The sequence below is a fragment of the Phacochoerus africanus genome, chromosome 1, assembly GCF_016906955.1.
Source record: "Phacochoerus africanus isolate WHEZ1 chromosome 1, ROS_Pafr_v1, whole genome shotgun sequence".
Classification (NCBI taxonomy): domain Eukaryota; kingdom Metazoa; phylum Chordata; class Mammalia; order Artiodactyla; family Suidae; genus Phacochoerus; species Phacochoerus africanus.
The window spans coordinates 207,080,444-207,108,062 of NC_062544.1; the positions used below are offsets into that span (position 1 = coordinate 207,080,444).

Consider the following 27,619-nt stretch of genomic DNA (forward strand, 5'->3'; position numbering starts at 1 on the left):
CCCACGTTGCTGTGGCCCTGGCATAAGCCGGTGGCTACAGCTCTGATTCGACCCCTAGCCTGGGAACCTCCACATGCTGCAGGAGCGGCCCTAGAAAAGGCACAAAGACAAAAAAAAAAAAAAAAAAAAAAAAGCAAAGGGGGGAAATAAAGGCAACATGAGCAAATAACAATAAGGGATGAATTAAATAAATATGGATGATTGTATAATGGAACATTGTACAGTTACTAATATGCTACTGTGGAAATTATTCATGCACTGAGTAGTGTGGCACAGTCTGGAAAGCAGGGGTTTGAGATCTGAGAGATCTTTGATCAACTCAAAGCTCTTATCATTGACTGCAACCTTGAGCAAATTCCTCAACCTTTCTGAGTTTCAGTGTACTAATATGTAAAATGAGGGTAGTTGTAATACCTGAACCATAGGTCTATGGTGAGTGTAAAATGAACCAACGCAGTTAAAGCCCTGTGTTTGGAACACAGTAAGTGCTTGATAAACATTGCAACCATTGTCTGTATCAGCATCCTCATCAATATGCTAAATGTAAAGGGCTGCTTTTGAAACAATATTAACAGCATAATTCAGGTTTTTTTTTAATGGCTCTACCTGTGGCATATAGAAATTTCCAGGCCAGGGATTTAATATGAACCACAGCTGTGACCTATACTACAGCTGTGGCAAAGCCAGATCCTTTAACTCATTGAGCCAGGCCGAGGATTGAACATGTGCTTCCACAGTGACCTGACCTCCTGCAGTCAGATTCTTAACCCTCTGCACCACAGTGGGAACTCCATAACTCAGTTTTTGAAGAAGAAGAAAAAAAAGATATAATCTACAGATAAATGTAGAAGAAGTCTTAAAGGATATATACCAAAAACAGTTTACTTTCATTTTCTCTGCATGGTAGGTTTAAGAAAAGATTTCTTTTCCTTCTTTTGCTCCTTTGTATGGACCACAATGTAATAAAAGTTAAATGGGTCCAAAGAATCATTAATATCCAGGTCTAGCTGGATGATGCCTAGGAAGGTCAGCCCTCTCTGAAGTGTCACTCTCATTGGTTGGAGGAAACAGATAATGAAACCAAACAAGACGTTCCTATCATTTGGTGTATTTTGCCTGCCAAATCCATAAACAAACAAACAAACAAAAAACAAGCTAGTAACTTGTTCTCTTGTTCTTATTTATTTCTTATCCTGGATGCTCTTAAAAATGCAATTTCCTATGAATGCATAGCCAAGGACTAGAAAGCTTTGATTTGCAGTGGGGTAAATGTGATACAATTAAATATATCCCAACTTTATTATGTTGGGTATTTGACCTGCTTGGTAGATGATCTCTTAGCGTTCCAGCTTGATTTAGAATAGAGGCTCCCCATTAGGTCTATGTGGAGTCTTAGACTGGCACGACTGGAAGATACCCTCCTAGTACATATGAAAAAAATTAAAAATGCCAAAAGAAGAGGAATAACTTGCATCTGAACCCAAATTTCCTGACTCCTATTACATTAAGGCATTTTCCACCATCACTAGTTTTGTATAATCATCCAATTGTTTAAGTTGTTCTAATATAAATTCGATTGATTATTACACTCCTTCTAGCCTTTCCTTTCCTCAAACTTTTAAAACTCTATTTTGATACCCATTATATTTTAAGTATTATACCAGGCCTTTAGATCCATTAGTCCTCTGATTCTTACACTGTCCCATAAAGTAAATACTGGATCCACTTCATGTTTGAGAAAATTGAAGCACAAAAATTTTCAATTGCTACCCAACCTCAGGCAGCTGGTAAGTTGTAGAGTCTGGACTGAAGCCCAGGTCTGTCTGACTCCAAAGCTTTCTTTACTGTGCCAGCCTATTTCCTGATATGGGAACTGATTACCTGAAATAAATCAATTTGTGTCTTTCCCTGTCCATTACCTTGTGGAAAGCTTGGCTTAATTAATTCTCCAAACATTATTGTGCCTTTAAGTTGTGGGTGAGTGATCTTGACATCCCACCCAAAAAGTTGTGTTTAAATCAAAAGTAAAGACATCTTTCAGGTTCCAATGGAAGAAGGTAAATTGTGGGCTTAGTCACTCCTACTGATGGGTTGAGCTCCCTAACGGGATTGAAACTTAGCAATTGAAAACAAATAAGAATTAAAGTTTTGCAAAAGTTGAAGTAAATAAAAGCATGAAAGGAAAAGACAGGAAAAAAAATAACCTTGTTCAATGTAAGTAATATCATCTTTACGAAGAGAAAGAATGTATTTTAAGGAGAAGCACTGATGTCAGAAGGTCATGGAAGCATTAGCAGACATGAAAAAAAGTTAGGGATATGGATTCCCTTGGCCTTGCATTTTCTCTTGACCTTTTCTCAGAGAAGATGGCCTGTAGTGTGACTGCTAACTCTTTGGGCATAACACAGGAAGAAGAAGGAAAATTATTTTACTCTAGTTTGTTTCAAAGACCAATGTTTTTGAAGCTGGCCTAGGTCAAGGTCAGGGTGATGTGGAATGGCTCCCTTCCACAGCCCCCCAACTACCCCTCCCCCAGGTCACTCTCTAAAACAAGGCCATTGCCACCTCTTTCTTCTCCAACTCCACATCACATACTAGGGCCTTTTGCTGGTAAAACTAGAACTTTTGCCAAACTATTCTGTCCAGTTCCTCTGTAACTAAGGGCTTTGTTCTCAGAGGATCTGTTCAGTAGATGTGCATTGGACTTATCACTGTAAGAAAAAATTTCCCCCACCTTTTTCCATTACATAATTTACATAACAGGTTTGTAACTTCTCAACCTACAAAGCAGTTTCATGATTTATTGTGATAAAACTTACCCTAGAGACACTATCTTTCTTCATCTCTCAAAGCTTCTTTGATTTTGTTTCCTGAATGTAGATTTTGCATATTAGTGGGCAGATAAAAGTCACTGCCCCAAAATATAGCTATTCATGTATAGGAACGTCTTTATTTGGGTATGAATTTTCTTTTGACTTTAATTTTTGGAGAGTTTCTGAGGGCCAGATTTTGATGATCTTACTGTATGAAACAATTAATTTTTTCCTTATACTGGAAAATAGTTAATTTGTGATGAAAACGTGAGTGCTTAAGCTTTCAAATGTTCTGACTAGTGCCAATACTTTTTTCTTATTTTATCCTCTTTGTAACATTTTCATTGTATAAAATTAGAAAATATAATTAAGTTAAAAAAACGATAATCCAAATCACCCAGAGAAAACCTATGTTCACATTTTTTTTTTGTCTTTTTGCTATTTCTTGGGCCGCTCCCACGGCATATGGAGGTTCCAAGGCTAGGGGTCGAATCGGAGCTGTGGCCACTGGCCTGCGCCAGAGCCACAGCAATGCAGGATCCGAGCCGCGTCTGCAACCTACACCACAGCTCACGGCAATGCCGGATCGTTAACCCACTGAACAAGGGCAGGGATCGAACCCGCAACCTCATGGTTCCTAGTCGGATTAGTTAACCACTGCGCCACGACGGGAACTCCTGTTCACATTTTTGTGGATATTCTCATAATACATATGCATTAGCTATACATAACCATATTTTATTTTGATAAAAACTAAGATCATGCTGTGTCCTATTTTACAACTTTAAAAAATATAACTTGGATGTTTTTCTATTGTACTTATACAGTGTTAATTATACCAGTTACATAATATTCTATCTAAATTAAATTAGGTAGTTTAGCTAAAGAAAATAAATTATAAATAAAATAGTATTGATATTTTAAAAGAACATTAGCATAAGGAATGAACTTGGATTTGCCACTGGAAGACGATGAGTTAAAAAGATAGCTAGATATATCATTTATTTTAAATAATCTCTCTATTTCATGTGTTAAAATATACCAACACAGCTTCTAGTCGTGTACCAATTAATCTCACTTTGTCATGAGACTTAAATCTGCAGATAGGTAACATTATTAAAGAACGAAAGTAACCATCTTAGAGATGCCTACTAGATATGACGCTGAACTGTATATGATCCCTCCTAAATTAAAGGTTTTTCATTCAGTCACTCCCAACAGGAAAGTTAGTTTCAGCTACTCTCTGTAGCATTTTCTAAGTCTGTCCACTGGCTGGGCTTTTGTGGGAGAATAACAGAGTTTCATGGTCAAATATTAGTGGCATTTGAAGCCTACATTGCCTATTTTTGGTAGGATGCAAGAGAAGAAGTAATGGATAATATTAAGCAGGAATAGTACTAGTTATTGTAGATTGGGCCCAGCTCATTAGGAAGAGAAGATAGAACTGCCCTGACAGATAACAGGGATTATATTTTGGAGATGTGTCAAATGTTTCAGTGATCTCTTTGAACACCATGCAATGTCATAGTTGAAGTTCTTAAATGCAGGGATACTGCCAAACAGCACTACTTTGAGCTAACCCACTTTTGGTGATGCTTATCTCAAAAGAGAAGCTCTAAGGAGTGGTCAAACCAAGTCCACGCGGTTGAATTTCTCCATCACAAATAGGGCATAGATAAGCCACAGGTGGTTTTTTTTTTTTTTCTTTTTAAAATGATTTTTTTTAAAATTATAGTTGGTTTTCAGTGTTCTGTCAATTTCTACTCTACAGCAAGGTGACCCAGTCACACACACACGCACACACACACATACATTCTTTTTCTCACTTTATCCTCCATCATGTTCCATCGTAAGTGATTAGACAGATATAGGCTCCTGTTCTATACAGCAGGATCTCATTGCTTATGCACTCTGCGTGCAATAGTTTGCATCTATTAACTCCAGACTCACAGTCCATCCCGCTCCCTCCTCCTCGGCAATCACAAGCCTGTTCTCCAGGTCCATGAGTTTCTTTTTCCACAGGTGTTTTTCACTGCTTTCATATTTGGAAGAGATACTCTGGAGCAGAAATTGACATAGGAAGTATGTGTACAAGTTACTTGGGCAGCATCAAACTCAGGACCTGTAGACTTGGGTTTCTGTCCAGTCCCCCAGACAATAGCCTCCTGGGATGGTTTGACATATCCCTGGTCCAGACACATCCCATCTTCTTACCATCACCCCATAACTTGCCAGTAGTCTTGACTTGGTCAAAATAGACTAGACGATCCCTAAAATTTTGGGCAATGCCACTTTCCCTTTGGCATCTTCCAGGGATTACCAAGAGCACCCGCTTGAATATTATTTTATTTCTTCCTCCTTCTATGATAATATGCATTAGGCTCCTCAAAAGATGCAAGATCAAGACTCCACCACTCACAAAGTACTTTCACAACTTTTTCATTTGATCTTCTCAAAATATCTCTGAGAGTAAGCAGTGCAGGCATCCACATGCACTTTTGTAGATAAAGAGTTGAGAGATATTATTACAACACACATGTACACTTAATATATGAAGATGACATTACTGACCACACTTAATAATGGCTATTTTGAGTCATCTTTCCCTGGTCCATTCTTCTACCCCTCTCTTGATTGCTGTACATATAGCCATACATTTACAGAAAGGCTGATCAAAACCAGAGATCTCTCTCCAGGAAGCCAGACTTGAGATACATATTCAAAGAAACAAGGAAATGTGAATATCAAGATATCATCTTAATTTTCTCAGTGCACATACTATTTATTCTGGCTAATGTTGCTCATCGCTTTCACAGTCACAGATACATATATATTTATCTTTACTTTATAATATTATTTACTTATGTGCTTATATCGTTATCTTTTCTTAAACACATTTTTTTCTCTGAAATACAGAAAAAGAAAAGACTTTTTTTTGATGGATGTTATTGTTCTTCATCTGTGTCTCTTATCTAACTACCTTCAGGAAGCTAATATGATTTTTTTTTTTGGTTTTTATTCTTTAGCTTTCTAAACTGTCCACTTAAGTCATCTTATAATGAATCTGAATGTCACTCTTGAAGCATAACTGCTTTCATTTTCTTTGTACTTCTATCCTGGCTTTCATTATTTTCATGAGAGCTCCCCCTTTGTCCTAGCTCTCTTGCCTCTTCTCTCTGGTGCAATGCTCTGGACCTATTTGGACCTTCTTGCACCTCATACGTTAAATTTCAGGGGTTTACCTTCTCACCAATGAGGAGTGAAATGGGTCAAAGTTGCATAGAATACTCTCTAACACTTTCTTATATCAATTATTCTGTCCAATTAGGTGTCTTGTTTAGCATTTAGCATTTTAGGAACTTTTTTTGTCTTTTGTCTTTTTAGGGCCATAACCTGAGGCCTATGGAGTTTCCCAGGCTAGGGGTTGAATCGCAGCTGTAGCTGCCGACCTACGCCACAGCCACAGCAATGCAGGATCCAAGCCACGTCTGTGACCTACACTACATTGGATCCATAACTCACTGAGCAGGGCCAGGTATTGAACCCTCGTCCTCATGAATACTAGTTGGGTTCATTAACTACTGAGCCACGACAGGAACTCCTGTATTTCATTATTGAAACATGGATTGTCCTTCAAGCTATGGTGACCAACAAGATGAGAAATTAGCAGTGTTTTTTTTTATGACCCTAAGCCCTTCTGGTCTTTTCCCACCCCTTTCAAGTGCCTGCTCCAGAATGAATATTGCCCTTTGGTTTTGAGATTAACTTCCCTCTATTCCCTCCATCATGCTCTTAGGAGAGGCTTTTATATTTATCATTTACACCGCAGGGTCATTTCAGGCAGAAGTGAGTTTTTCCATGTTCTGTCTGTCTCTTGTGGTGTAGACATCTTCTGTGACAGTCTCTGTGACTGACCTCACTATTCCAAACACAGGATTCAGCATTCTGTGGCCATACAAGAGGACAAAGGAGGGCATGGCTCCTTCCCTTACAGAGCTCATGATATGTTCATAGAGACCAGTCCTAGGCAATGGTTAAAGAAATGGTCGATAAAAGATCATAGTACCTGAAGAGCACAGGAAAAATTGCATTTCTCAAATACCATTTGTTCATGTTAAACTTGAGGGAACAGGTGAACTTGGAGCTTGGTTTAGAAGAAAGAGCTTTAAATCATCTCTTGTCACTCTGGTTCCATCACATCCAAGGAAACAGACTCTCTAAGATGAATCTCTTTTGCATTTTCTGTCATGTGAGCTCCATAGAGTGTGGATATTTATTATTGAATGCTTTCTACATGCTCTACTTGGTGTGAAGGATACCATAGTGAGGGAAAAAAGCCGGTCCCTATCTTCAAGGATCTGATGTGTACTAGTGAGTAGAATGTGAAAATGAAGGCAAATTGACAGGTAGGTGCATAATAAGAACTGTTACAATGATAAACACGGTCTCAAGGAGAAATGGTGGAGAGGCATATAACTCATGAGAAAAGACTGGCCAAGGAAGCCTATAGTTGCCTTCTAAATTGAGACAAAAAAGATAAATGGTAGTTAATCTGGGAAAGGAAATGAGAAGGAGCTTGGTGGACTGATGAAGCTGAAAGTATGGTATAGCTGAAGCGTAGGGTGTAAGTGGTATGGTGGAGCAGGGAAGATGGAAGGAGGAGATAGAGAAGAAAGAGGAGGGAAGAGATGTGATGAGAGGTGAACCTCTATGAGTTAGTAGGAGTTCAGATCATGAAGGTCTTGCCCAGCCTGCTCAGCAGTCAGGTTTTATTTAGATGGTAACGGGGATTCATCAGAGGGTAAGGGGCCAGTGACACAATATGTTTTGAATTTTAGGACAATTAGTCTTCCCCCTCTGTATCATGTACATTTGAGACAATAATATTGGAGAGAAATCAGTTAGAAGAATTTTATGGTAATCCTTAAGAGATGAACTGAGGCTGTGGCAAGATGTGGAGTGAAGTAGAGAATATAGTGGCTATTGAGGAATTAAAAGCTGTAGGACTAAATGCCTGAGTGGCCAGTATCAGGCAAGAAGAGGGAAGCAGGCACCTTTCCAGATTGGGTAGCTCTGTAGCTGTGATCTTATTCACTGAGCTCGGAACAAAAAGGAGGAGCATGTTTATGGGGGAGGTACGAAGATAAGTTCATCTTTTTTTTTAAAATTTAACTTTATTGGATTATAGTTGACTTACAATGTAGTATTAGTTTTGGCAAAGTGAATCAGTCATGCATATAAATATATCCATTCTTTTTTTCCATATTGCATTTTCCTGTGCAATACAATAAGTTCTTGAATAGATTTTCCTGTGCAATACGATAGGTTTTGTTAATCATCTGTTTTATGCAGTAGTGTATATATGTTATTTCCACCCACTCAATTCTTCCCTCCCCCAACAACCTCACCAATACTAACTGTAAGTTTAGTTTTGAAATCTATGAGTTTTTCCCTGCTTTTTTTTTTTTTTTTTGTCTTTTTAGGGCCGCACTTGTGTCATATGGAGGTTCCCAGGCTAGGGGTCAAATTGGAGCTAAATAGCTGCCGGCCTACATCACAGCCACAGTAACCAGATCTGAGCTGCGTCTTCTATCTACATCACAGCTCATGGCAATGCCAGATCCTTAACACACTGAGCGAGACCAGGGATTGAACCTGTGTCCTCATGGATACTAGTCGGGTTCATTAACCACTGAGCCATGATGGGAATGCCAAGTTTTTTTTCTGTTTTTTAAAGAAGTTCTTTTGTATTGCTTTTATTAGATTCCACATATAAGTGATATCATGGGACATTTGTCTTTCTCTGCCTGATTTATTTCACTCAGTATGATAATCTCTAGGTCAATCCATGTTGCTGCAAATGGCATTATTTCTTTCATTATTTATTATGACTATGTAATATTCCACTATATATATATATCACATCTTCTTTATTCATTCCTCTTTTGATGGACATTGAGGTTGCTTCATATCTTGGCTATTGTAAATAGTGCTGTAGTGAACATTGTGGTGCATGTAACTTTTTGAGTTGGTTTTCTATGGCTATATGCCCAGGAGTGGGGTTACTGGGTCATATGGCAGTTCTATAGTTAGAAGTACCTCTGGGCCAGCAAAGACAACAGATCTAATAGATGATTGTGTAGATGGATTGGGGGTTTATGAGAGAGATCTGACTGTAGATGTATATATGGGAGTCACAGATCTATAGATTATTGCTAAATAATGAAAATAAAGAAGATTGCTTAGAGAAAGCATCCAGAGTGATTTCTGTCAAACATCAACATGGGAGATATAGCAGAGTCTCCATAAAGGAAACTGCAAGTCATGAACAAAGAAGTAGAAAGAAAACTGAGAATCTGCCATTCCAAGGAAGAGAAGGAAACAAGAATTTCAAGACACATTAGTCAGCAATAACAATGCCAAATAAATCAAAGAGGATAAAGAGTGGAAATTATCTATTGGCTTCAGTCTTAAGATCTGGGTTGAGAATATTTCAAAGATATGCTAAAAAGCATATTTCTATGGATTAATGAGATAAAATTAGAGACAGCAAGGATGGACCATTTTTCTTTTCTTTTCTTTTTTTTTTTTGAAAAGCTTGGTCATGAAAAACAAGTCATCCTTCTCGTGCTTTCTAAGTTCAAATGAAATAAATGTGGTCTTTTCCTCCTGGCAAGGCTTTAGACATCTGAAGAGAGTGATCAGAGTACATCACATTTGCTCTTTTCTCGGCTCAATTTCTCCAGTTCCCTCTGCTGTTCCTCCTGTGACACAGTTTGTGGTCCCTCACCATGTATATGATAACTTCTCTAGAAAAGAAGACGATCATCTCCCAGAATATGGGTCCAAATGACCAGTCTGATAATGGAAAAAGAAGAATTTGAAGAACATTTGTTGATAACATGAAATGTTTTTTCCTGAATTTGCTTAAACAGTTCACTGTATGTTGGATATATATCCTGTGCCCTGACATAAGAAAGCGATGATTTGTGTGGGTTTTAGAGCAATGTTTTCAGGACAGCTCCACAGAGCCTGGCTTTATGGGGACAGGAGAGAGTGGACCTCAGACTCCTGAAGAAAGGTGTCACCAATCAAGTTCCTCCTGCTTCACAGGCCAGCAAATCCTTCCTAAGAATTAAAGGCAATGAAGACAGGAAAGAGGAGCCTGAAACCCTAGTACTTCCTCTAACTTGCTTTGGAAGCATCTGGTTTCTTATTTGTAAGATGAGGGTGTTGAATTAGATGATATCTAAACTGTCTGGCAGCCTCTCAGGTTCCATCATGTGAAACCAATTGAATATTCACTTTGAGAAAATAATCCTGTCAGGGTGCCAGTAATATGGATTTCTTGACCTCTGTGTTGGTTCCATGGGTGTGTTTATTTTTATGATACTTTATTGATCTACATATTTATGATTTTTGGAATGCATGCTCCACTTAAATAAAATATTTATAATAAAAAATGTCGTTAAAATAGTAAAGGCTGTAGTTTTTATTTGGGGTGTGGGGGACAGTTGTCAGCATTTAGGTGAATGTCTTTCCCTGAATTTCCTGAAAATGGTACATGAGCTGTCACAGTTGGCCTAGCAGGAAACCCAGGCTTTGGGGTGACTTCCTTAAACAGAGCTCCCAGCCAGGAACATCTGGTTAAGGAATGTGGGCTGGTGCCCCTCCCTGACATCAGGATTAAAGAGGGGTAGGTAGTAATCCCTGGTAGAAAATCCACACACTCCCCTGGGATGTCCCAATAACTGAGAAAGAGGCTGGTTCTAATTTCTAAGCACTGTCACCATCCTGTTTCTGAATCAGAAGATTCAAAGTCAGGATCTTATTTACTTTGGAGAGATATAAAAAGGAGCTGCTGCCGGCTGAATTGTTGGCCTTGGTTGATTCTTTTTCTTTTTCTTTTCTTTCCTCCTTTTTTAAAAACTTTAAAAAAAAACATATGGTTGATTTACAATGTTGTTTCAATTTCTGTTATACGGCAAAGTGACCCAATCACACACAGTTCCCTGTGTGTACATTGCCCATCCATTCCAAATGTAACAGTTTGATTTTTCTGTTTCTTTTTCACTTAGGAAAAAAACAAAACAAAACCAGAGTACTTATAAATCCTGGAAGTATATCATCAGGACCAACATCTTCATCCTGGTCAATTCCTGTATGCTTCTCTTTTCTGTCTTTGGAGGGTGTGGGAGGCTGGTGAGTTAGCCTTAATTATTCTCCTCTTCAGGAGGAGAATGCCACCACTTCCTGTCCCTTCCCTGGCCTAGGCTCTTTATGGTCAGGCCATTTGCAAAGTAGACAGATATTTCTGCTACTGCCAGAGCTAAGTCACTACCCTTGATGTTCAGCTAAGTTGGCTTTCTTCTACTTTTTCAGATACTCTTCCAGCCAGGTCTCCCCTGACTCACAAATCCTTGCAGAGGTTTATCTTAATGACTACCTCCAGAATTTATCTTGGTGGGGGAATTGCATTTGTTTTGGGCATGTTGAAAGGGAGAACTTGAGAGACCTGAATAGACAAGCATTTTGAATAATAACCACACACACAAAGCAGAAATGGTTACCCTGGAAAGTTAGAAGTCACAGATGAACAGGGCAAAGATGGAGTATATGCAGTGTGGCTCATCTCTCCATGAAGGCTCTAAATCTTTAAGGAAGTTATTAATCTCTTGAGGCTATCGTACTGAGCCCAGACTCTGTATCTGGGTTGATTATGCGGGACTTAGCCCAGCAAGGGTGGAGATGTGACAGCAGAGAAGGGAATACAGAGGATGTATGAGGAGGATTTCAGGCTTTCATCTCATCAGAGAGCCTTGGCTTTGACCAAGTGTTACCAGTTCTTCAAGGGGTAGGGTTGGGGGTAGGCAGCTGACATTTACACGCCCACATTATATGCTATTCTTTGAACACCCCTCCTCCTCACACCTCACACCTTTACACCCTTTCTGGGAAATTCCTTGCCCATCCTCTAAAACGCAGTAAGCTCTGAGGCACTTTCCTCTATAGCTCTAACTTTCCACCCTCTCTATCCTCCTATTCCACTCACCCCTGTGTCTCTCATCTTCTGTTTCCATTGTGTTTTGTGCACATTCTTGTATTTGGGCTTTCTCATATAAATCTGCAGTTATCCACTTATGTTTTCATTGTCTCCTCTAGACTATGAGCTTCTACTGATGAAAGACTGTGGCATGTGTTTCAGTGTGTGTCTGTGTGTGTGTAAGTGCATGTGCACAGAATATGTTTCCATTTATGCCCCACAAAGAGCTTCATTACTCAATGGGCATTTACCGAGCCTCATGGATGAGGTACTGGGTAATGTGCAAACAACAGTGGATCAGACATCAGACATGCCCTCATATCTCAGACCCAACAGAGAAACAAGCAAGGCACCCATTCATCCATTTGAGAACTTGTTCTTAGTGCCTGCTCTGTACCATGCCCATGCCAAGTGCTGTCTCTGAAGATGGATGCAGCATAGTCCCTGCTCTGGAGTTGCTCGCAGCCCAGGAGTGAAGACAGGAGAATAAAATAAATGGCATTTATAGAACAGCATGACAAATGCTACAGAAGTCAGAAACTCCAGTGTCATTGTAACCTTGACAAGATGAGTGGTGGAAGTCTTCATGGAAATGTGCAAATTTCAAGGGATCTGTAATCTCACCAAAATCTGTAGTCACTATCCTACCTTAATCAATTCTTTTCTCTATATTTTTGAGGGACTCCTCTAAAAATTAAGATTTTGTGTGAGAATCTTGGCAAACCTGTAGAATTTTCCCTTCTTAAATGCAAGAACAGTTATCTAGGCACTAGCATGTTTCTGGCCCTGGCCCTGGCCCTGGTCAGGTGTCCGCCATTCCGCTGTGGGGTCCCTAGCATCTGTGGTTATTGTGGGTATCCATTTGCATCAGAGGGAAGTCCAGGCCAAACATCCCAGAATGTCCATAATGGATGCCTGAATTCATGACTGCCATCACAATCCTCTTCTGACTCCAGAACATTTGGAACATTTTGAAGAGGAGTTGGGGGAATCCATATTAAGCAACTTTCTTATTTCTGGCTGCACTGCAGCCTATGGAAGATCACCGGCTAGGAATCAAATCCAAGCTGTAGCTGTGACTTATACCATAGCTGTAGCAACGCTGGATCCTTAACTCACTGTGCCACTGTGCCACTGTGCCACAGGAATCCCTGGAGCAACTTCTATGGGCTTATCTGGAGTATTATAGGCACTGGAGAAAAATTATTTAAATCTTGTGAGTGTTGAACCGGAAAGAATAATTTAGTCCTTCAACATATTTCCCCAAAATGAAAGCTTCAGAGGTCCAGAAACAGAGAAATAGATCTGTTTTGTTTGAAACGGGTTAGCCATTTGCCATCATAAAGTCTGGACCCTCATTTTATGGATGAGGAAACTGCCATGCTGAGAGGGAAAGGAATTGCCCAGGGTCCCTCCCTGGGCAGGGAGGGAGGGAGCGGGGCCCATATTTCTTTCTCCTGGTCCTGTATTCTCCCCTCATTCCCCCTCTGCCTGCTGAGGGAAAGCTCAAGGAGCAGAGCCAAGGGCCTTGCCTACAGAGGAGGGAGCTGGGAGGGAAGAGATCCTCCATCAACTCCATTTCCCCCCCAGACACAGAGCAGCAGCCCTGCTGGCATGTTATCGCTAATGTACAAAATGTGAAATTGTGAAGAATTGTTTGCCAATTTTCTTATCTCAACTGGCACAGAGGAGGGCTCGTGGGAGAGTTTTCGAGGTGTTAGAGTATTTTTGTTTATCCACTGCACATCCCTCGGCTGTTCTCACAGAGACTCAGGAAAGGCTGCACACATAAATTCACATAAATTACCTTTATGAAATGTCAAAATTAAAAGCGGATTTTTATTTTGGGGCTATGCCTCGAGGATGTTAACCCCTTCATATGAGTCGAGATGTCACCATCAGAAAAACAGTTGACATCTTTGAATGCAACCCAAGCCACAGAAACTACCACCCACACTTCCTCCCCAGCCCAGCACTCCCTCACCTGCATGTGGGAAGAAGTTCCTGTTAACAAACCACAGACTTTTCTAAGCTCCTGGTTGGCCCACAAATATTCCTCTAGATACTATATGTTTAATCTTGTGGTGGCTGTAACTTTATTTTTCATTGTCTTTAACTTTTAAACAATTAACTAAACTGAGAGTTTAGGGGACACATAATCCATCTGAGCCTCAGGATCCTCATTTATAAAATGTGGAGGTTAGAATAGATGGGTGTGTTCTAACTAGGCAATCCATTTTTTCAAGGATCCAGTGAGGTAGTGATGAAGACACTCAAGTAACAGTATTTCTAAAACTTTGTGGAAATCACAGATACCTGCAGTAGGGTGGCATAGGATTGAAAAATAAATCCCAGGAACACATAATGGAGAGCTTAGGAGACCCACGTGGGAAATGAAGAAAGCAAGAGAAAGAGCGGATGTGCAGGCTCTCTAGGAAGGCAGAGAGAGCAGGGAGACGAAGGATTCAGAGGAAAGGCAGTGCTGAGGAAATGGAGAGTACATAGCCCTACGAAGGGGTTCTTCATGAAACAGCCCTGAGTTTTATCAGCATCTCTATGTAATGGCAGTCTTGCTATCTTCATCAGAAACATGATGCTTTTTGTTATGTCTAAACTTCTTTATTAAATGCTTGTGTAAGGGGAAAAAAAAATCTTCAAACACCCTCTTTCTTTTCCTCTGGCTGGGGTTGTGGCCACTGAGTGTTTGAAGTTGATTAGAATTTCCCAAGATAATTATTCATCTCCTTCTCTGGGAAACATATATTTATTGGAGGTTAACTATACTGGATTTCCCTTTGATTTTCAGAAAGCAAAAATTGTTATCTTAAGATTGTAGCGTTTGTCTATAGGACAGAAATTTTTCGGTACATGGTGGAACAGAATCTTCCAGGAAAGGTGTTACCGAGCTAGGTTCATTTTGTTTGACATGCAGCAAGTCAAAATGCTGATGCACCAATGTTTGCAGCAAGAGAGGGTTTATTCGCAGGCAGCCAAGCAAGGAGAGGAGAGCACTACGGGTCTCAGATCTGCTTCCCAGAAGGCAGGGGGCTCTGGGTATTTATAGGATAAAGAATAAAGAAGCAGGTTAGTCTGAGGTGTGGGGGCTGTGGAGAACATGAGGAAAGGAGGGAAAAAAGGTGCAGTAATTGATGTTCTGCACAAATGTAACTAGGCTACAGGCCTCTGAATGTTCAAAAATGGAGGCACTTCAGCACAATCCGAGGGTGGAGTCTTTGGTCCTCTGGCATCAAAAGGTCATGAAGCAGACACTGCACATACCCAGATGGAGGGGAAGTGGTCCTATCCAGTCTCACCAGTACCTAACTAGACACAATCAACTCCAAATTCCTGGAAAAGAGCTTGGGCAAACATCTTATTATTTAGGCTATGTGCAGCTCAGATGACATAGAAGTCTTGATTAGTGAAGGTACAGGAAATGGTTTTGACTAATGATTACCTGTGCTTTTATAAGGAGATTGGAAAGTGCTGGAATAGGGGGATGTTTATAGCTCTGATGGTCTAGGATAGAGTCCCAGAATGGAATATGAAACAGGAAACTGAGTACTGGTAGAGAGATTCAAGTCAGCACCACAATATTACTTCTGTAGATCTAGAACTCTTTTGCCTTTGCAGATGTTTCTACCATAATTATATCAATATTAAAATGCATATTTCTATAGCCATAAATTGTTCAATATTTTATCTATCTATCTATCTATCTATCTATCTATCTATCATCTATCTATCATCTTTGTTTTTAGGAAAAATATAATAGATTTTGGGTACCCTGCAAGTTTTATTTTTTCAAATATGAGAAAAAAATATTTTCACCATAAAGTTTAATTTTTCTCTTCTGATTTTAAAATGCATTAAAACATTTCCCAAGCCCTTAAAAGTTTTGTGGATCCAGCCCCTGCCCCTCCTGTGCCTAAGGATAAGTCAGCCTGATGCCAGGTGAAGGAGGAAGCTTCCCCTGTGGCGCTGGGTGTGGGCTGCTGATGGGGGAAAAGCTGGGATGCAGCCCGGCTTCATGCAAGCTGAATCTCCCATCCCAGAGCAAAGCAAGGCTGACTGGTGGCTGACATTTGGCAAAAGTGTCTTCACTTTACTGATATATACGTTTGGTAACTGCTTCTCTTCTTTTCTTCTAAATGTTCTGACTTGAATCAGTGAACTGGAGTCCCAGAGTCTGATTTCATGTTTTAATTCTATTTTGCTGTGACCTCAGGCGATTCTTTTACATCAGTGTTCCAAAATTTGCAAAATGAAGGAGTTGGACCTGACAGTAATTCTCTAGCTATCCTTTATGCCATATATGCTTCTAAAATATTCTTAGCAAAAGTCCCAGAGAGATAGATGAAAGCGGGTACCAAGCGAGGCAGGTATACGTAGATCAGGATCCAGAAACAAGTTATTTACTCCAATATGATATTAGATTTAGCCCTGAATTTGGTGGTGGCTGAGACATACAGAATTCTTACCGTCTGACCAAAGGAAGGTAACACTTCTTTAGGCATTGTTGGAGGAGGTCATCTGGAGGACATGGTTGCAAGTTGACCATCAAGTGGACTGGGCAATGGGAGGTTCTTCACCCCCTGCCCTGTCCTTGCAATGTACTTTTCATCCAGAATCCCCCAGCTCGAGCCCTTTTGGAGGATGCAGGCTTGACAGCAATGTGTGTTGAGGCCATCCAGATTGAAGATATGACTGAACCCAGTTAAAACTTCTCTATAAACTTTAAATATTCTGGTGTGCAGGTGGGTGTGGAGATCTACTCACCTTGTGGCTGCACCCAAGACAAGCCTGGTATTTAAGTTCTCTTACTTATTAACCCTGCCACCTACCAATCTGGAGTGGTCTGTCTCTTTCTTCTATCTCTTCTTGCTCTTTCTGCACAGTGGCTGATTTCAGATTTCACCTGGGAAGCTCCTAAGTTTGTGAACCAGTGCATTTATTCATATATTTTATTTATTTATTTATTTTTTATTACAATAGCAGCACAAACATGATTTAATTTTTTTGAAAGAGAAAAAATTCACTTATAATCCATCTACCTCGATAAATCGAAGTATTTCCTTTCTCATCTTCACCAATGTAAAAGTTATTCAGTTATTACCAGAAAAAAAGTCTTTGTTTTTTTGCTTTTTTGACCCAAGAAGATCCATTCTTTACTTCGTCCTGCAGTAGTGCTTGTACACATTATTTTAAATGTCTGCTCATTATCAACTGGGTAGCTTAGCAGTTCCTTGGCCATTGGGTATTTAGTTGGTTTCTAATTTCTTGTTATTGCCTAGAATATGTAGTTAATATTGTAGGCTTTTCGAGGATAATTTTTATTACATGAATTCCCCAAAATGAGAAAATTAGGTAAAAAACATGGACATAATTACTTTATATGTCTTGGCCCTTTACTTCCTTTAGATATTGTACTGTTTTTCCTCAGTAGGGCATCACATGCCAAGATAAATGTACTGGACCATCTTAGGTAACAATCCTTTTCAATTCTAAATGGCTTTGGATGGGTCTGATACAAGCATAATTTATCCAGGTACAAGTGTTTAGTATTTTGAGATATATTTAGTATTTTGAGATATATTTAGTATTTTAGAGAGAGAGAGCGAGCGAGAAAGGGACTGGTTGAGCAAGGACAGAGGGCATGTTTAATCGAATTGGGAATAAACATTGTCTGGGCAGGTGGCGATGGGGACTGGCATGGGCTACTTGGTTGCCTGGCACTCCTCTATTATCCAGACGGTTGTTGAAGAAATTATGTTCATTGTCCTGACAAAGGTGTCCCCAGGAATGTAACAGAGCTGGAATCATTCTGGATCGAGGCATCTGGGCTCAACTTTCCACTCCTCACGGCTGTCAGAATTTAGCTGGAGCTGAGAGACCCCTTCTTTCCTGGACCTCAAAAGCTCAGTCTCAAAATGCTCCATTTCCCTTCCCCAAGAGTTTCCAGAGAAGACAGCCTGAGGGAGAGGAAGTAGTGCTAATTAAAGCCTCCCTCTGTTTTCCAGGCCCTGGAACCTTTCACAGATGTCTGCTGTTAGGCTCCAGTTCACCAAATGCGGCAAATACAGAAGCAGGCTTTCCTCCCCTAAAGGCACAAACTTTCCTTCACAGGTTATGGGGAACTCTAGAAACACACTTCCTTCCAACAGCCACTGTAATAGAGGTGGCAGACCTGCAAAAATAGAGCATTCCCCTGCTGGGGAGGACACAGTGCTTCAATTCTTTCTCTCTCCCCACCCCACACACACACTACACACACACTAAATTACTCCTGCTTCTCCATGCATGCCCTTGTATTCCTCACAAATTATCTGAACACTTGGCAAAGCTCTTCCTGTTTTAAGAGCTTGAAGCATGGTGGGCATGTTGGACTCAAGCCGTGGTTGGGATTCCTTAGTGGGAGACCAGCTGCTGTCACTACTATCCAAGTGTGCCTGTGAGGGAGGGCCCCACCAACTCTGGGATCCCCAGGGAGATGGAGATGAAATCATCTTCCTAGGAATGCTGGAAGAATCAGAGGAGACAACCTCAATGTAATCTGGCAGAGGGCTTTTCATTCATGAGTCCCCTAACCAGCTGTGTTTTCTCCTCCAGAAAGCTCCTCAGGGGGACTCTGTATATGTCCACATTTGCCCAAGACAATGCCAGTTTACTCCTGGCACAGTTTTTTTTTTTTTTTTTTTTTTTTACTTTTTTAGGGCCACACTCACGGCACATGGAATTTCCCAGGCTAGGAGTTGAACTGGAGCTATAGCTGCTGACCTACACCACAGCAACAGCAACATGGGATCTGAGCTGTGTCTGTGACCTACACCACAGCTCAAGGCAATGCCGGATCCTTAACCCACTGAGCGAGGCCAGGGATTGAACCCACAATCTCATGGATACTAGTTAGATTCATTTCCATTGCGCCACAATGGGAACTCCCTGGCACAACTGTTAATACCACCCTTTTCATACTCAAAAGTGTCCAGAGTTAGGCAATAAATTACATGCTCCTACTATTTTTACCTCTCTTGAATACTCTAATTATCCCCAATTTCAATCATGTAAACTGTCTTTGGATAGGGGTTGTTTCTCACATTCTGGTGTTGCACAAAAACCAAGGAACTGGAATTTGTCTGATTAAGAACACTGAAGCTGCCCTGAGAATAAGATGGCAGTCATGTGATGATGCTGAATTGGAGCCTCCTATCTGGTGGCATTGGTAGTGTGCACACCTTAGCCACAACTATGTAGCCTCAGCTTGAAAATGGCCACTTGATTGAGGCCACTTTTTGCTAGGCCAGCATGTGCCTTCTATTTTGTTTTGGGTCACTTTATCTTTACAAAATGTAAATAAATCTATTGTGTTTCTATTTATTTTAAGTCAGATAGAGCTCTTGTAAGCATCCAGAGACTTAGAAAACAGAAAACAAAAATCACCTGTAACCCTATATACAGAGGTAATCATTGTTTTCTTTATTGAGGTATAGTTGATGAATGATACTATGTTTCAGGTATGCAAAACTGATTTGCAATTTTTAAAGGTTATATTCCATTTATGGTTATTATGAAATATTGGCTATATTCCCTATGTTTTATAATATATCCTTGCAGCATATTTATTCTATACATAGAAGTTTGTGCCTCTTAATCCCCTATCCCTATATTGCCCCTCACTTCTTCCCTCTCCCCACTGGTAACCACTAGTTTGTCAGAGATAATCTTTGTTAATATTTTATCTTACTTTTTTCAGATTTTTTCTAACCTCTGTCCTACCATATATATGCATACATATATAAGTTTAGGTATTATTTATTCCCTCCCTCCCTCTCTTCTTCCCTCCCTTCCTCCCTCCATTCTTTCCTTCCTTCTATCCTTCTTTCTGAATTATTTAAAAAAAATGTTAGGAGTTCCTGTCTTGGCACAGAGGAAACAAATCTGACTAGGAAGCAAGAGGTTGAGGGTTCGATCCTTGGCCTCGCTCTGTGGGTTAAGAATCCGGCGTTGCTGTGAGCAGTGGTGTAGGTGCAGCAGACATGGCTCGGATCTGGTGTTGCTGTGGCAGTGGCATAGGCTGGCAGCTGTAGGTCTAATTAGACCCCTAGCCTGGGAACCTCCATATGCTGCTGGTGCAGCCCTAAAGAAAAAAAGCAAAAGTAAATAAATAAATAAATAAACATTTAAAAATGTTAATAACATCATTCATACTAATTTATAACATTTTTACATTAATAATATATTTTGGACATCATTCCATGGTGAAAATATATATATATATATATATATAGTCATCTCATATTTATGATGATTACATGGCATTCACCCTTGGGTCTTATTTAGACAATCCCTTACTGATGAATACTTAGTTTCACTATATAGTTTTTGATATTAGATACAAGGTGGTGAGAGTGTCTAATGTTACTGTAATACAGAATGTTTTGCCATTAGATATAAAGTTATGTATTTTTTCTGCTATTAGAAACAATGTTGCAATGTACAACATTCTATCTATGTGTCTTTGGGTATTTGTCTAAACTATTTTTTTCACATACATTTAAATTTTTCAATTTATTTTAATTAATTTTTATTGAACTATAATTGATGTACAATATTATATAAGTTACAGGTGTACAATATAGTGATTCACATTTTTTAAAGTTCATATTCCATTTATAGTTATACAATATTGGCTATATTCCCCATGTTGTACAATTTGTCCTTGAGGATACAGTTTTAGAATTGCAATTTTGCTGTTAAAAATATGCTCAGTTCTAAGTTCTTTTGTGCCCTATCGCTACCCAAGAAGTATACAGAAAGATGCATTTTTATCACTTTTGACTCTTACATAAGCTTTTGGGCTGATAGGTTTTCACACAAAAATGCTATGAAAACTTGAAGAGAAATTGTCTGATAATGATTTAATTCTGCTGTTCCCCGGTTCAGCTTCTTGTTCCCTGGGATTAAAGACGGGAGAAATGGAACTTTGCAGATTCCTTTTTACTGTCTGGAGCATCTCTGCTTCTTTTTCCTGGTAAATGTCCCCAGAGGATTGTGGAGTCTGTGTTAGTGAACTGCAGCCATTAGTACCTCTGTTTAATTTATATGTGGTGGGTTTGTCAGTTTCAGGAATATCATTTGTTCATTGTCAACTGTTTTGCCGTACCGAGGACACAGGTGCCTTTTCTTTTGTTTTTTGTTTTTTTCCTGATGAGAAGATTGTTTCTTCCTTTGTTTCAGGCTGAAGAAATGTCAACAATTCGGAGTTTTGAAGGATTCCAGCCTGTGTCTCTGAAACAAGAGGGAGATGATCAAGCCTTTGAGACTGATCATCTGTCTGCAAAGGAGGAGGACCCAGACACGCTCTCAGGTCTAAGGCAGATATCCAGGCTGCCAAGCATGACTGGATCATCACTCTGCCCCAATCCTTATCACCGGCCTTATAGCTCAAGGAAGTACTTCGTTACGCGGGTAAAATTGTAAAATCATTCGTATTCTTAAACACTACATCAGACTTCTCCTTAAAATCCTAATATCCTTCCATGTACCACACGTTACAACAACTATTTTCACATTTGTTAGCTCATGTAATAGTCAAAATAACTTATCTCCATGTTATAGGTGAAGGATCTGAATTTCAGAGAAGGGTCTAACATTTTTAGTGTTCGTTAGATTTAATATTATTTTTTATTAGAGTATAATTGATTTACAGCATTGTGTCAATTTCTGCTATAGAGCATAGTGATCTATCTATCTATCTATCTATCTATCTATCTATCTATCTATACATACATATTCCATAGATGGATGGGTGTGTGAGAAGCAGGTCCTCCAGTCTCCATGGGTCTTTGACTCCTTAGTCCTGTAATCCTCCTAAACTTGATCTTAGTGTTCTATGAAGAGAGAATCAGACTAGCTAGAATATAAAGCTATGAGTCCACAGTGGGTACTTGTTTTATGTTTGAAAAAGACATGGATGATACAGTGGAAAGCGTTGCTGAGAATGAGCCAAACCTCAAGGGTCTAGGTGGGCATGCTTGTATTATAGAGTGCAGGCAGGCACTTTACCCCAAGCCTGTAGCTGTAGTCTGGAGCTGAGCTTCTTCCCTATGAAGATGGACAGATGTGTGATGAGATGTGTGATGACGATGGGGTGTGTATATCTAGATGTTAAAAATATTTTGAACTTCTCATATTTGGATCAAGCAGAAAGCGCTTCCTTGGTTTCTAGAAACTTCTCTGTCTTGAACTCTCCTTACTACTTACAGATCTCCTTTCTGACCCTTCAACTTTCTTGTCAACATAGTAGCAGTGGGCTCATAGGCAACAATCAGTTGGGGGCAAAATTGCAGACCATGCACTGTGGCAACAGAAACCACCTGATTTTTCAAGTATTGAACATTGAACATCTCTTTGTTGAAATTTGTCTTTCAACCTAATCTCCTGAGTAAGTGGTGGCCAAGAGTTTGAGACTATTGACAATACTTTAACTGATAAAGCCTGATTCATTAGCTTTTAAAATATATCTTCCATTAAGATATATTTTTAACTAAAGAGACTCAATGTGTGTGTGTGTTTTGAAGGTATATATCCATATTAACTATATTCAGTGATGTAGGTACAAAGAGCTTTGGTAATTCTAAACTATGTGTGTATGTGTTTGTGTGTTTTTGCATGTGTAGAGCAAATGTCTTGTTTTCCAAAGTGTATAAACTTCATCGAATATGCAAAGTTAAGTTGTAAGATACAGCTGTGAAGGAAATAAAAGCATCCTCTGAAATGTCCTTATCTTTGATAGTGATATGGTGTATCTGTGAGGATTTGATGAGAGATGAACAGTGATGAGTGATACAGAATAAGGGATTTATCACTGGAAGCTGGTGCAACTGACAGTTGCCTGAGAAGTTTGTATGAAGCTGTTGTCTTTGCATCTGATGATGGGTCCGAAGTGGCTAGAGGTCAACTGATTGGCCTATAGCCAATAGGGAAGTAGGAATAGGGAATAGGGGAAAAACGGAATCTGCATGGACAGACTAGAATTCCTTATGCTTGAGTGGCACTTATGAAGGAAAAATGGAACATGGTCCCTCTCCCACCAAGTCTGAACTTGCAAGTGTGAATCTCTTTCGGAGAAGCTGGTGTTCTTCTCCATTGAGCTGCACTTACCCCACCTGGGGGAAGGAGGATCTGAGGGAGGAAGTCTGACTGTAACACAAGCAGCTATAGGTCCAGGGGCTGCCCTCATCTCCATGCCAACAAGTGAATCAGGAGATCGGCAGCTATGAACCTGAGCTATGTCAGGCCTGTTGGCCTGCCCTGATCTCCAGCAAGGAACATGACTGATGTTTCACTTCTTCCTTTCGAATCTGACACAAATATCTCTTGTGGCCAAGCTGAATTTGGAAGCAGATGGGAGAGGGAATTCTAGAAAATGTCCTTCCAGCTTAGCTAAATTGACACAGTCTAAAGCTACAACAGGATATATGAATGTGTGTATTTATTTACATGATGCATTTATTTGTGTGGCTCTACGTAGCTTATTTGTGTGGCTCCAGTCCCCTAGAGCAGCACTGTGAAGTAGTCAGGGGAGGGCTTATCACTCTCACTTTAATGGTAAATGTACTGAAGTTTCAGGGAAGTGGAGTGACCTAGGTCATAAAATATTAGTGGAAGAGCAGTAGCTAGAATCTGTATCTTCTGTTCCTAAGTCCAGTGCTCTTTTTACCATAATGTGCAATGGAACTTATGGCCCCTTTGTAAAGATTTTCAATGATTGATCTTGATTCATGTGAAGAACGTCTTCTCTATCAGGTATATATAAACCAACTTTAAGTTCTCAAAAGCTTGGGAAGGAAAAGCTTTGTCTAATGTTATCAGTGAATCTAAGGTAGACCCTAGGACTTTTAGGAGGTAGCTGTAAGGCAGGCAGCACTCACTTTTCTTCAGATCAGGAGGCAAATATGATGATTTATTTTTGAGCATGTGAATACAATGAATGTGCTTTAATGCATAATAGGATAATGAAAATACAATTGTTGGCTCAACTGAAACTGCCCTATTTTTGTTGGTCTGGCATTGTAAGGTGCCCATGACCTCACCATGACCTCTGGGCTCTGTAGTAGGAAAGACGTTCAAATGAAGGAAGCTAACTCATTTTCTCAAGGGATAATTAGATAAGGCCAAGACTCTGAATGACTCAGATCTATGAAACATTCATCAGAAGGTATCATTTCTTGGAACAAAAATGAGATCTACAGATGATCTTGCTTAGTGGTTCTCAGGCTTTGTCCTGCAGACAGATCACCTGGAGAGCTTGTTGAAACACTTGCTGGATTCAGCAGATCTGGGTTAAGGCCTTGAATTCTGCATTTATATAAACTCTCTGGCAATACTCATAATTTCTGTCCACAGACCACACTTTATAAACGCCAAGTTGCTAGTCAATGGTCTCATTTTCAGAGGCAGCTAATGCCCAGAGAGTGGAAGTTGCTCACTCAGAGAGGGGAAGTTAGTGAGCACTGACTTGCCCAAGAGGCTAGTAAGTAGCAAAGCTAGGGTTTGAGCCAGTGTTTCCCAATTCCCACTCATAGTTCTGTGATCCTATGCAGTAATTTAAAAAAATAAATTTATAGTGTAAGAATTTAAAGAATACATGTTGCAAATTCAGAAGAGCAGTAAGTGACTGAATGGAGAAATTCCTTGGCCAGGCATTTTATTAAAAGTTTTAAAGTAATTTCACAAGAAGCTGTTTATTGGAAAAAAAGAAAAAGGAAAATGTGGATAAGCAAGATAAAATCACCATAAACCCACAGCTTGAAGTTAGCCAAAATATATAAATGTGCTTTTATACATTTTGGTGCATTTCTTTTCTTCCCTTTTTTTTCCCCTTATATTTTATTGTGCAAAAATAGCATTACATGTCAAATTGGTCTTATGTCAATAACTACATGTCTGAAAAATCATTTTCATCACTCTATAACATCCTGCTACAGAGATGTACTATACTTTATTTAAGTTTTGCTGAGTATTTAGGCTGTTTCTTGTTCATATCTTTTAATCTGGGAAGGATATTTTGCCTTAGTTTGTTGAGACAGGAGAACACACAGTTCTCATCTTCCAGGAGTGCACATCCAATGCTATAATAAGGAGGACCAATGAGATGAATTTCAAGCTGAATATGTGAAAACATAATGAATATGGAAGAATAAATCAGTTTAGGACAAACAAGAGGCATTTTTAGCATCATAAGATCATGCTTTAGGTAACATCTCTATACACCAGGTTGTAAAAGAAGTGAATCTGTTCCTTTAAGCCTTTTGCATTCTTCATGGGTCTCTCTGGATTGTTGCTTCCTCCCCTCAGGCTCCCAGCCTATACTTTATTTCCTGCAACTTTGGTCTTCCAATAGAGCTTAGAAACATTCTTGTTCAGAGCCAGGACAGACCTCAGAGAATAGCTAATCCCATGCCTGGGACATGCAAAAGAGATGTGACTTGTCCAAAGGCAACCAGCGACTTAGGGGCCAAGGCAGCCCTGAAACCCAAGATTCCTGGCACTTTCCACCACCATCCACTGCCTCTGACCTTGGACAATGAATGAAAAGTCACAGTAATGAAGGTCTGAACCCCTCGCTATCAGTCTGCTTGGATAACCTTTTCCTCCTATTTTTGTTCATCTGTTATTATTGCTTAGACATGTCTAAAAATGGCCTACTGCCTTCTCTCAACAAAAGTACCCCTCAAGGCTAATAACTCGAGGTATATTATGATAATCACTTTAGTTGTGTGGAGTGATATTCAAAAGCAACTTATGAAAGGAACAATACTCGATCTGCATGGGGAAAGATATATTTAAACTCCCTGTAGGAATCTATATTTGCAGATACCTTATCAGAAATTTGAAAGCGATTAGAGATGGGGAATTATCTCTAAATTTATACTTGAGAATGTAAATTACATACAAACTAATGGGACTAAAACTATTTGATCTTTTAGTATTTAATTAATGGTTCCCCGTGGCCTTTTTATAGCCTGTGTTCTATTGTGAGCAACGAGACTTTAATAAGCAGGTTTGGGACTTCCCATTGTGTGGAGAGATGTCGTTGCCTTCATGACACTAATTTGGCTTTCATACTCTCTCCTTTTCCCTTTTCTCTTACTATAGGGTTCCCCATGTCTTGCTCTCAAATTGGGAATGACTAAATATACTAGTTGTATTGTTATTGGGTGTGTGAGCTGCTTTCCGGCTCAGAAATCATCTATCTCACTGGCGGCAGAAGGTTCCTTGACTCCCTTCCTCACACTAACACCTTTTGGAGATTGTAATGAAGTTGATGTTTCTATCTGAGGGCAGACACTTAGCGATAATGAAATAAGATGCATTTCCTTCCTTTTCAGGGAGCAACACATTTGCCTGGGCTTTACAAATCACATCCACTTTAGAGCTGGTTTTCTTACCTTATGCATTTGCCACAGAGCAAACCCTGTCTGGACGTGCTGACATCCATGAAAGAAATCATATTGTGTGTGAGTCCCTAGGAGCATTATTTTTATCCTGCCCCCTCCTCTCACTGTCAATCAAAAGATTTTAGTGTAAGGAGGGGAGTCAAGAAACCTTTCCCAGAACATGGGAAAATATTAGCAGCAGACATGAATATTGTTTGTGTGACAGCTGGTCCCGGGCTAGGCTAGCTCCAGGAAACATGAGGAAACAAATACATATGTCTTTGAAATTTCCTCAGTACATTTGTTTTGACTGAAAATATTTACTGCTAGATTCTTAGAGATGATATTGCCCATTATCCTATTTAGTGACTTATAGATAAGGATCCCCCTAATGATTTTTTCTTAAAATTTAGAATTAGCAATCCATGTGTGCTCTCTTGAGAAGCTTTCTTTTTATCGCATGATGAGCACATTCCATCATCCTGTCCTATTAGTCTTAGGCTGTGAAGAGGCTCAGAGCTAATTGCTCCATTGCAGTAACCATTTGATTCCCAAATCCTGGTACAAAGATTTCCCTTCTATTTAATACTAACAAGAAGAATGATAATAAAGTATCTCATGATTCAGCATTACCAAGTGATTTTGGCATTTCCTGACAGCTATGTTATAGTTAATGTCATTTTTGCTACCTAACAAATGAGTAAACTGATGCATGGGGTGACAAGGTGACTTATCATGAGTCTCACAGCAAATGGAAAGGCTGAGATTTAAAACCTTGTCCTGGACCCAAGTCAAAGTGTTCACACACTCTATTTCATTTTTGACACTAAATGGCTGAAGTTAATTTATTATAGTAACCAATAATAACAAATGGAGGAGAGTAAAATATTCTTTCAGGATAGAATGCATAACTGTTCCCTAAAGGCTTGATTGATGCTTTTGCTGAAGGTAAGAACACAGGCAGTGAGCACACAGATAGAACTCCAGAGACTTCCGAACCATTATGTAAAGAATACACTTTATTTATTTATTATTTATTTTTGCTTTTCAGGGCCATACCTATGGCATATGAAAGTTCCCAAGCTAGGGATTTGAATCAGAGCTGCAGCTGCTGGCTTACGCCACAGCCACAGCAATGTGGGATCTGAGCTACATCTGTGACCTACACCACAGCTCATAGCAACACCAGATCCTTTAACCCACTGAGTGAGGCCAAGGATTGAACCCACATCCTCATGGATACTAGTCAAGTTCTTAACCTACTGAGCCACAATGAGAACTCCCAGAATACACTGTATTGTTAACATTTAATTCCTGACAAC

The 27,619-nt window shown here is 39.7% G+C and overlaps 1 protein-coding gene across 1 annotated transcript in view; it reads left to right on the forward strand.

Annotated features, from left to right (window-relative positions):
- The window catches only part of TPRG1 (tumor protein p63 regulated 1), a 139,015-nt gene that overhangs the window by 9,571 nt on the left and 101,825 nt on the right, over window positions 1–27,619 (forward strand). Inside the window, exon 2 of the mRNA XM_047788648.1 lies at window positions 21,094–21,324. Within this exon, the coding sequence (XP_047644604.1) occupies window positions 21,094–21,324 (231 nt within the window). The remainder of the gene's footprint in view (window positions 1–21,093; window positions 21,325–27,619) is intronic.